This window comes from Diabrotica virgifera, chromosome 1 (genome assembly GCF_917563875.1).
Source record: "Diabrotica virgifera virgifera chromosome 1, PGI_DIABVI_V3a".
Classification (NCBI taxonomy): domain Eukaryota; kingdom Metazoa; phylum Arthropoda; class Insecta; order Coleoptera; family Chrysomelidae; genus Diabrotica; species Diabrotica virgifera.
The window spans coordinates 60,325,567-60,337,966 of record NC_065443.1 but is presented as its reverse complement, the minus strand read 5'-3'; the positions used below and the strand labels follow the sequence as shown (position 1 = coordinate 60,337,966).

General features: G+C 33.0%; 1 protein-coding gene across 1 annotated transcript in view; it reads right to left on the bottom strand.

Moving 5' to 3' along the window:
* Positions 1-6,536: 6,536 nt before the first annotated feature.
* The window catches only part of LOC114331350 (arylalkylamine N-acetyltransferase 1), a 33,111-nt gene continuing 27,247 nt past the window's right edge, over positions 6,537-12,400 (bottom strand). Inside the window, exon 4 of the mRNA XM_028280894.2 lies at positions 6,537-6,765. Coding sequence (XP_028136695.1) covers positions 6,570-6,765 — 196 coding nt within the window. The 3' untranslated portion in view covers positions 6,537-6,569. The remainder of the gene's footprint in view (positions 6,766-12,400) is intronic.

Sequence of the window (12,400 nt, the reverse complement as noted above, 5' to 3'; positions counted from 1 at the left end):
CCAACAATATATTATGTACACTGTTTCAAAGCGTTTTAATAGTGAAATAATTGCAGAATATTTTATTCAATTTTTTGAATGGAATTTTGTTTCGACATGCCGCGTTGGGGCCCCCGAATGTCCGGGGCCCCGTATAATTGATACGGCTGATACGGCGGTAGCTACGCCTCTGGACTGCACAATACGCTTCCATCTCGAACGGTCGGCCATGATAGCTGATAGCTGACTCTGGGCTATTGAGATTAAGTGATATTATTAGTTATATATAACGTTATCAGTATTCATTCAGAAATGAAATTTGTCAAATTCTAGTTGAAAATTGTTTCGAATTACTAATATCTTACATTTAGGACCATTGCCGGCGTAGCTCAGGCGGTAGTATGCTTGGCTCACGTGCTGGTAGGCAGGGGTTCAAATCCTAGCGCGCCGTCAAGAACAACTAAACATTTTTAAAGTGTCTATAGGCCAAAGGTCGACTCAGCCTGAATAAAATTAGTACCTTGGGTAAAACCAGGGGTAATAATAGGCGGTTGAAGCAGGGCCGCGTTTAGGTCAATTGACGCCCTAGGCAATTCTCTAGTAGCCGCCCCTCAACCATGTACCATTTTTGCGAAAAAAAATTGCAGAAATTTGCAAAAACACTAAAAATGGGTTTAAACTACGATGTGTATATACCTATAACAGAAAAAATTGTCATTCCAGTTCGATCACATCAGAGACTTCTTTAAAAAAAGACTTTTGAAAACAAAAATTTTCTTGACAAAATCGACAAATTGCACGTTCTTGCGTCATACTTGATGAGAAATTATTTTTAATTCTTGAAAATGATCTTTCAGCGGATACGTTGACACCTGGGATGCACAAGTAAATGTGCAAAGCAATGTCAAAATTAGGGAAAATATATTTTACAAATTAGACAAAGAGGCAATTAAAATGGCATATTTATTTTTCCCCACACGATTACTTAATTTTTTATTAAAAAATCAAATTCGTAAAAATCGCAATTTCACCATAAAAATAAAAAAAATTAAACAACGTTTTTCTTCAAATTAAAAGTTTCACAATTTTTGTTCTATAACACGTCTAGATCTAAAATTCCCCAGAACACTTCTCTTTGGACTCTATAGTTTAACATAGACGTGATCAAATAGATAAATTTTAAATTTTTTCACTTAAGAGGATCGGTACGTTTTTTCGGCTGCAATGCTATTCAAATGGGGATTCATTTTTGTCGAGTCCTGAGAAAACTAATAAGTATTTTTTAAAAATTTAAACGCAGAATGAAAGATTACGTTACTAGCGAGGGCCGAAAGTCCCTGAGAACTTCTATAATGTTTATTTTAATAAGTTACAGGGGTGAAAAACTAAGAAAAAATTTAGTGTTATTTTTAATTTCAAATATCTCATTCAAAATAAACTTTTTATTTATTCTAAGGGACTTTCGGACCTCGGTAATAATTTAGTCTTTCATTCTGCGTTTAGATTTTTCAAAAATATTTATTGGTTTTTTCAGGATTCGAAAAAAATGAAGACAATGTCCGTGGTAATATTTTCCAAATCTATCTTTGTCATACAACGCACTTAGTCGAATAGAATATTGTCAGTCAGACACTGACAATCAGTGGCAATTTTAAATAATTATTTGACATGATTCGAGAATATTTTTAGTTGTTGATTAAATAATATTGATATATAGTGTATCTAATAAATAATTGATTTAAGAGGTGAACTTTATAAAAAGTTATTTATTGTGTATTATTTATGAAAGATAGAAGCAGAGAATACATCAAGATATATTCTGTGATCCAAGTATTTTGTTGTTAAAGATGTTCAAAATTGTAAGCGTTCCATAGTAACAATATATTATTAAAAAATCACTTTAACACTTTTCCTCTTTTCTCGATTGAGTATTAGTTTTTGTTGTAGGTACATACAAATTATTACTCACTGAATACATAGCTAGTGAAAAAATTATCAGTAGTAATTGCACAAGAGCTCTGAAATTATTGAATTTTTCCCGAGTGACACTTTGACAGTTTTAATGTCACGAGCCGAAGGCGAGTGAAATTATGTCAAACTGTCACGAGAGCAAAAATTATATATTAATTTCAGAGGTCGAGTGCAATTTGTTGCGATTATTTCATGAAAAAACTGTTCAAAACCAAAATTTTATTGTAATTTATTTATGTAAGTACCATTAAACACACAGTTTTTATAAATATTTGACGATTGAAAGTCATCACTTTTATAATTTTTAAAACATTAATTGTCAATTATGTCACTGAATGTATTTTTTCGTAGCAAAGAAGGGCATCTGACGTAATATACTTAACGACGGGAGATTATCAAAAATTATCGATTTAATTCAGATTTCTGTAGCTTTCTATTGGTCAGAATCTCCTATAAATGAAATAATCAGTAGTAATTGCACAAGAGCTCTGAAATTATATATTAATATCAGAGGTCGAGTGCAATTTGTTGCGATTATTTCATGAATAAAACTGTTCAAAACCAAAATTTTATTGTAATTTATTTATGTAAGTACCATTAAACACACATTTTTTATAAATATTTGACGATTGAAAGTCATCACTTTTATAATTTTTAAAACATTAATTGTTATTAATGTCACTGAATGTATTTTTTCGTAGCAACGAAGGGCATCTGACGTAATATACTTAACGACGGGAGATTATCAAAAATTATCGATTTAATTCAGATTTCTGTAGCTTTCTATTGGTCAGAATCTCCTATGAATGAAATAATCACATTTATTAACTGAATTAATAATTTGCAATTATACAAAAAATAACAGTTATCCAAGAACATTCAAAAGCCATCTCTTTAAGCTAGTTATGACATTGTCAAGTAGAATGACATTCTAGTAATATGTACATATCCATACCAGTGTGAATTTTACTACACGTAATTTGCCATGTAAAGACAGAAAAGGTAGGGATAGCCGTAAAATATTTGCGAATTATGTACCCATAGCCTTAATTTTTGCGATTTATCTTTACAATTCACGAATCTGCACCTTTTATTTTTAAAAATTCATAACTTTTACGAGAACAAGACTGAAAGTCTACAACAATTTTCATAGTCTTCACCATGGTGAAGACTATAAGAGATATGTGCTGTAAAAATTTCAGAAAAAAAAAATATTAAAATGGAACAGAGTTGTAGCGAGTTAAACCGTGATTGACCGTGGTATTGACCCGAACTCCGTTTTTTATTTTTAAGGGGTGAAACAACCCCTTAATGGAAAAATTTACATTGAGCCGTTTTATCGCTAGAAAACGTGTTTAATAATAAAGAGTGACATTGTGAAGTGTTTTCTGACACAATAACCTCATGTTAAACTCATTTTTATCCCCTTGAAAACCTTACAACCATTGCAAACAACCCCTAAATCGAAAAAATTTACAAAAAATTAATTTAGTATGACATAAAAAGATTTAAATATAGAGTAAATGATATTTTACGTTCTCTATCTTAATTATCATATTTTAACCCCCTTTCAACCCCCTTTTTCAAAAACAACCCCTAAATAGAAAAAATGACAAAAAATTAATTTGGTTTGACAAGAAAACTTAAATATAGAGTAAATAATATTTTACGTTCTCTTTCTTAATTATTTAATTGTTAACCCCTTTCAACCCTTAAAATCAACCTTTCGATTAAAAATTGTATAAAAAATTTCTTTTGATAAATTAAAAAGGATTTAAATATCGTTCCACGTTCTAGAAAAAGCTATGCTGGAAAATCATATGCTCAAGTTCTTTAACCCTTAAAACTACCCCTAAATTAAAACATTGAATATGTACGATTATACATTTAAAAATGTTTAGTTTACTAAGTAGAAAAAAATACGATTAGTTTTTGGGCCATAACTACTTCAATTTTGAAGCTATCACAACTTATAAAAAACCATTTTGAAGGTAATTAAAAGAGCTACAACTTTTTTCAGTATAATATGTAGTGAAAAACTTTTTATTTTAAAACTGTGAAGGGTCAAAGGGCTCGAGAGAGACTGTGGTTGCGCTACCGCGCGCTCTTTAATCAATCATATATCTTCCTCAATTTTTGTGTGATAGGAAAAACGAACAAACCAAAATTTTTGTGAGAAAAAACCTATTTTTTTATTATTACACTTTTTTACGTATCTTTCAATATTTTTGAGATACTATCAGAGGCGGCTCTAGCCCATGTAGCGCCCGTGTGCAGTTGATGCTCTGGCGCCCTTTGGTAGACGCGCAGTCAAAATGGAATAGTCGAATAGGTACCTACCGATTCCTAGTACTAGTACATAGAGTATTAGAGGGTATTAGGTACACTTATATTGTAAACAAAAATCCAGATGTAAATAGTCCAATATTAAATGATGTCGGGAGCCAATAGGTATTCACGGCGTCAGAACAACCTACCCAAAAGAGCCGTCGCAGACTGCAGACGTTTTATCGGCAGATAGTTTGCCTTGAAACTAATTTTTCGGCCAAATATCGGCCGACAGTTTAATCAGTATGAGCTAACTAGGACTTGCGCACACACGACGATTGTTTATCGGTCGATAGTTCAATTCTCTCCTAGTTTTGGTATCCAATACTTGTGCCGTGCTAATATTTTTTAACATTTTGCGAGAAAATAGCATCGTCTAATTCACAATCGTTAATTATAGAAACCTGCATGGCCCAATTAGCATAACTAGTTCATTGAAGGTGACTAAGATCATTCGATAAAAGGCGAAAAACTTTTTTGGATAATCAAGCAATTTAGAATACATTGTGTAGAAGTTTCCACTTAATAATCTGTCACTGAGAATTCCATCCATCGCCAGAAGAAAGCCTTCCTTAGGTGTATCCATTCATTTTAGTTTCTTGTTTTTTGCATCCATTCGTGGCCAGCCATTCACTTGATGTCATCAGTCCATCTTGTTTGAGGTCTGCCTCTACTTATTTTGCTAGTCGTTGGTCGCCATTTAAGAATTTGCTTCGTCCAACGGTTGTTTTCCATTCTTCTTATGTGTCCTGACAGTTCCATTTTAACATGACAATCTTCTGGATCCCGTCTGTTACTTTTAACCGTCGCGTCGTCTTATTCCTTTCACTGTAAATTGGATGCACTCAATACTCTCGGAATCTCTTCTTGGATTTCCTCCTCCATTATATGAGAGAGATAATAACATTTTTGGATAATTTTTTCATTGTGCGACTACTAACTTCAACAGTCAAATAAGAACTTTAGTACTAAATCGTTCGAGAATAGTCGGTCGGCTGTTGATATCGTGCGCCCTCTTCACCAACCCGACTGTTTAGTTGGCTCGGTATGCGCACTAACAGCCCATCCCGACTAAACTATCGGCCGATAAATAGTCTGCAGTATGCGGGGCTCCGCTTACTGCAGTGTTTTAATTTTTGAAGGAACGAACAAGTGTCATTATTTTGCTTTAAAAGTTCGAAGGGTTCGTCAAATTTAGTAGTTGCTGTATCTAATAGGTAATAGTAAAAGTTTACTTTAAAATGTATTTTCGCGTCAGTTACTAATTCACCTTCCGCCTCCTATTTAAAAAAAAATCATAACTATTTTATGTTAAAACAAAATAAAGGACCCGCTCTTTGGTGCTCGGCACCCCTAACATCCCGGCGCCCGTGTGCACCGCATACCCTGCACAATAGGTAAAGCCGCCTCTGGATACTATGAAAAGAAGGTGGCTTTTTTTAAATTAGAAATTTTTTTTTTCTTAAAATCGTGATTTTTTCAAAAAATATGTGTTCCAAAACAGCGAAACTGCTAGAATCCATCAAATTCTTAAAGTTGATTCTAGGCGGAATACGATTAATTTTAATTTTGGTGGAAATGACACCCATGAAATACATTGATTTAAAAAAACATTAGATGTTTCTCTTTTTTTCATTACCTACACCTCACTCATTTTACGTACAAAAGACTTTTAACAGTGCTCATTTTAAAACTTATTTTAAGCACTATAAAGTTCTTTCTCATTAGCATGCATAAAATTTATTCGCTCTCCACTAGATGGCATTGAATACATCGATTAAATTTCACGCAAAATAAAAAACGACTTGGATCTTCAATATCTCGCTTAATATTGCACTTAAACAATCTTTAAAAAAACAATTTGTTCATTTTTTTACCTGCTACAATTTTGTTTATTATAATATTATCGTTAAAATTCATATTTTTGGAGATATTTGCAAAAAAACTGTTGAAAATCGTGAGAAAATTCCGAATTTTCAATTGCCAATAACTTCAAAAGTATTGGGTTTTTGAAAAACTTTATACAACATTTTTTGCTTAGAATTAGGTCTTCTATCGATATCTGAGGTTATTTTGAAAAAAAAAGTCCACCATCGAAAAGGGGTGGCAACCACAGACAGGGCGAAAACGGAGTTCGGGTCAATATCACTTTTGATGTTAAGGGTAGGATAAGCCTAATTCCAAAATTTCATGTAATATAAGTCGGTTAATAGTAAAAAATTTCTGAGCTAAAAAGCTTCAATGACTGCACTACTATATTCACGATTCACATCGTATTTATTAAACGCACATTACACTTCATATATTAATGTTTGTACGATATTATGGGGAGGTGTTGTTTTGAAGACTATCTCGTTGTTAACTCTGTACTCTTCGAATTCGCTTTTCCAAACCAATTGAAAGCCCAAAGATTTCACTGCAGCTGCTGAATATATGCTCGTGCACTCAATCATTATTAGTTTGGCCTCTAATTCCTTGGCTAATTCTCTAAAAAGGATAATACGAGAAATATAAAATAAAATACATGCCCAAAAAATCATATATGATTAACTACACTAAATAGCCTAATAAAATAAAATAAAAATCAAAATGTAATTCCGTACCGGTTGGAATAAATTTTATATCAAAGTTTAGGTGACTACAAAAGATATTTTCAGAAAAATTTCCAAATCATATGAGGGGATCATTGTTTAAATAATTAAAAAGGGGTCATTTTTACACAATATTTACTTTTTTAATTGCTGAGGTAATTTACATTTTAATGAAGGTCTTTAGGGTTTTTTTCTACAAAGCTGAAGGACAAATCTTTCACCTAAGACTTAATAAATTAAATTTTACCCCCTATTTATTTAAATAATTATATATAAAATTTAAAAATCAAATTTGCAAAAAAATATTTTTTGCGTTTTAAATAAGCACTATAAATTTATTTTATTTAATAGGAGAAGTTGCGCTATGTTACCAGTATTAAGAAAAAAGATTGGTTAAAAAATATTTAAAAATTTATGAGATATTTAATTTGTTTATCAATTGTTACTATATTTTCAATTGCAAAAACGCGGTTGTTACCAAAAGAATATAAACCTGCTTAAAATTTTTATGCATAATTTCGATAAATGTATCGAACAACTTTTATTTTTATGCATAATTTCGATAAATGTATTGATAAGTTCAAATTTCAATTTAACTCCTCTCTAAAATGACATTTGAAAATTGTTCTAATTTGTTTATAATTTGTTTTTTTAATAACGTCGCGGGGATTAAACATTTTGAAATTCTGTTCCGATAATCGGGTTCCTGGGAATTTTTCACTAATAACAATTTTTTTGTCGGTTTTTTTTTTGTTCTTTTTTTTCCTTATAGTAAAAGATATAGTTTGGCTTATAGAGGGGGTTTCATTAAGAATGTCCAATCTCTGAGCTGTCGATTCTAGACCTCAAAATATTAAGATTTAATTAAAATCATTTTAATAATATATGTCTTCTTATTGAGTTACAGGGTGTTTTATTTAAAAATTATTTTTGCTCAGTACCTATTTGAAAACTATTCGACATATCCTTTTCATACTTGGTAGAAAGTGTAGGTACTATACACCCTATGAAATTATGTTAAATACAGTTTTCCGGCTATTACCAGAGGCGTACGACAGGCGGACAGGGGAAAGCAAATGTAAACAAACACCACGTGGTTAATGTAAACAAACAACCGCCATCTTGAATGACGTCATCAAAAATAACCACGTGATTAAATGTAAACAAACAGCCGCCATCTTGAATGACGTTTAATTAATTTATTGATTATAACAAAAAATTTTAATTTGTTTAAATAAAGATTGTTTAAACCATTATACAGCTTTCAAATGAAAATATTTGTGTTTTTAACGGTAAAACGTACCTACACTTTTAGTAAGTTTATCTAAAAAAAGTCTACAACTGGAAAAAATATGTAGTTTTCTTTTCTTATAAATAAATTAATATATTATAACAAAACAAAAGCAAGTTAGACATTTAATAATACGTTAGTTAGATGGCTCTACTCGAGTTACTTGGGAACAAAAAGAGAATGATGAAAATTGCTCCATGGGAAGCCGAGAAAATGCATTTTTTTAACGTATACCGATTTTGAACTTTGAAATTACATTTTCTTCAACATAATTTTTGATTGAAATTTTGCTATTTTTGTCAATTTTCACTCGTAATATCGATAGTTTTTATTATAATAATATACGTTATGAGTATTTTAAAGATATGAAAATTGGTGTGGAGAAATAGGACAAAACTAAAAAGGTGATGGTTCGAAAATTATGATCCTATTGTTTATATCTTTGCCGTAAATGCCGGTCAACTTTGACCGGTTGTATATCAGGAACCACTCATCACAATTAAACGTTTTTTCTTTTAAAAGAAGCGTCCTTCCACTTTTTTTCCAATACCGTTTTCGTAATTTAATTTAATTGAATATTTCCCGAGATATTCTAATTGTTTATAAGTCAAAAAATTGTTTATAATTTTAAAATATTCCTGAGGCCGCTTAAATAGTCCAATTTCAATTATGTAAAGTACATTAGATAGGTGCAGTATCTTTTTATACAAAAATCATAGTTATTCTTATGTATCGTAATTATTGTGGTAATTATAGCGACCGTAAATTTTTAATTAACAATTCAGTTGTTGCTAAACTGATCATTCAGTTTCCATCGGCTTCTGGAATTATAATCTTACGAAAAGAGCTTTTATATTGCCAACTTATTTAATTATTGTAAACAATTACTTATCTAAAATTTTAGTTGAAAATTAAGATTTTGTTGGAAAAACCCGCAATTTTCGGGGAAAATTTTCGTCGAAGTTAATCGGAAAAAACACATCTCTATGCAGAATTTAATTACGGTGAATTGCCCTCCGAAGTACGGTGGAGGTCCAGTTAAATTGAAATTGGACAATTTCTGGTATATGTGCCAAGGATCGAACCCGGGCTTAAAAGCTGGTGCCATAGGCACTGAACTATACCCGCTACGTCGGCAGTGTTTAGTAAAATCATGTCATCTGCAAGCAGACTTGTTGGCTTACAACAACTAGACGTTTTTTATTTTATACGTGGTGAATATGTATATTATATTGAAAGAAAAAAGAAAATCTGTTCCGGCCTTATGAATAGAGCTTATTTGAACTATTTTGGCGTCAACTTGGGAAACCAAAATAAAGATTGGTGTCCACTTTTGGTATGCATTGAACACTTGCGGCGATGGTCGATGGAAAAGTGGCTAAAGTTTAAAATACTTATGATTTGTAGGAAATCAAGAAACCATAACGATAATTGTTGCGTTATTAATTAGCATTAATCGGAACAATAAAGAATAAATAGACTACATTCTGAATACATACGCATTACAACATTCGGTAGTCTACAAACAGTCACAGAAGTTCACAAAGAAATACCAACCTCCGATGAAATTGAGTACTAGCAATCGGATAACGACAGTGATTTTTAAGATCCGAAGAATATGCCAATCAACAAGAACTGAATGATCTTGTTAAGGACCTGATTCTATCCAAGAAGTCGTTTGAATTACTTGAATACAGATTAAAAGAAAACAATCTACTATATTTAGGTACTAACATTATCTTTTATTGGAAAAAGTGAGTTTATCAAGATACACACTGGTAAAACGGCTTTTTTTATGGTCTGTGTATTTAACCTGGTCCAGTTGCGAATGTACTTCAGCCAGGATATTTGTCGTCTACCAGGACCTCTTTTCCTTCGATTTTACCCATTATAATCAGCTGCAACAAATTGTCTCTCGCTCTCTTCTTCCAATATTCCTAACAATGTTTCTCCATTGGTCTCTATCTTCAGCTGCTCTAAAAGCTTCGCAGAATGAGTTTCCAGCTGAATTCTTTATTCACTTGATCTTCTCCCCGGAACGTTTCCAGAAACAATTAATTTCTCCAAACTGTCGTTACCTCTTCGAACCACTTGACCAAATAATTGCAGTATTCGTTGCAGACGTATTGTGGACAGCCTTTCTTTAATCTTGAGTTGGTTTAGAATGGAAATAGAATGGTATTCATAAAAAAGGAGACAAACTGTTGTGTCAGAACTATAGAGGCATCTCTTTACTTTGTTCGGGATACAAAATATTCACAAACATCCTTAATCGAAGACTTCAACCTCTCACGGAAAAAATCATCGGGGAATATCAAGCAGGGTTTAGGCAAAATAGATCTACCATTGACCAACTATTTACAGTTCAACAAATACTAGCCAAAGCATGGGAATATGACATGGACGTTTACAATCTCTTTGTAGATTTTAAACAAGCCTATGATTCAATAGATAGAAGAATTCTACCTAATATATTGGAAGAATTTGGCATACCATCAAAATTAATACGACTAGTGCAAATGACAATGACAGAAACAGAAGCACAAGTATGTATTCAAGGACAGATCATTGATGCGTTTACGATAACGCAAGGACTGAAACAAGGCGACGGACTGGCTCCAACGCTTTTTAATCTTGTTCTTGAATATGTAATTAGACGGTTGACGGTAAGCGGAAATAACATACTTACAAACAAATCTACCCAATTAGCAGCATACGCGGATGATATAAACATAATGAGCAGAACAATGAATGAAGCGGAAGAAACCTACGTTGAGTTGAAACAGAGTGCAGAAGCAGTAGGGCTAGCAATAAACACAAATAAAACAAAACTACTCATACAAACCAGATCAAATAGACCGGCGCAACAACACTTTATTGACGATATAGAACATGTGAATAGATTCACGTACTTAGGAATGGATCTGGTTGCAAGCAATGAAGAAGAACCGGAAATAAATAGAAGGCTTGTGCTGGCAAATAAAGCCTATTTTGCGATGGGCCACATATTCAAATCGCGAGACGTACACCGGAAAACAAAACTCCGGGTATATAAAACAATAATCAGGCCCATAGTAAGTTATGGCTGCGAAACATGGGTGGTGACACAAAAATCTGCCAATGCATTAGATGTGTTTGAAAGAAAAGTATTACGTAGGATACTGGGCCCAATAAGTGAAAATAACAACTGGCGAATTAGGTATAATAGAGAAATATACGAGCAATATAGCGAACCAACTCTAGCACAACACACTAAACTGCAGAGATTACGGTGGGCAGGGCACGTGGTCCGCATGCATGAGAGTAGAATCCCCAGAAAATTGCTGAATGCAAGAATGCAGGGAAGAAGACCTGTTGGAAGACCTAAAAAGAGATGGGAAGACGAAGTCGATGAGGATGCCAGGAACTTTCTGGGAACGCGTTCATGGAAAAGAACAGCGGTAAATCGAAATGATTGGAGAAGCTTATTGAAGGAGGCCAAGGCTCGATTTGGGCTGTAGTGCCATTGGATGGATGGATGGTTTAGAATGGAAACGTTTGTCCTATGCGCTGTCCAAGGTATGCGCATCATTCTTCTCCAGCACCACATCTCAAAGGCATCAATTTGTTGGCGCTCGCATGCGCGAAGAGTCCAAGTCTCTGCTCCGTATAGAAATATTGAGAATACAAAGGCATTCACCAGTCTCATCTTGATATTTTGAGAGATAGATCTGTCTTTCCAAACGTTAGTTAGGCGACCCATCGCATTTTTTGCAATACCAATACGTCTCCGAACTTCTGCTTCACAGTTATCATCTTTAGTTATACTAGACCCGAGATAGACAAAGGTGTTTACTATCTGGTATTCTTGTAACATGTTAGTCAGTTGAATAGTGTCGAATCTGTCGACCAACATTATTTTTGTCTTAGCTTTATTGATAATTTCTAAATATTATATTCCCCAAATATGCTGTCTTTCTCCTTTTAATGGTGGTCAGAAGTTCTCTGTCTCTTCCCATTCTTGGCTACACCATTTCGTTCGTAATATGATGGATCCATGGTATTTTCAAAATTCTCCTAAAAAGCCACATCTCAAAAGCTTGCAGCTTTATCATTAAGTCAGCATTAACAGTCCAAGCTTCGGCACTATAAAAAAGAATAGAGTGAATATAACATTTTACCATCCCATATCGGATTTGCAGATTTAGTCTTTGGTTACTCAGAAATTTTCTCATCTTCAAAAAGGCTCGAATTATTGATC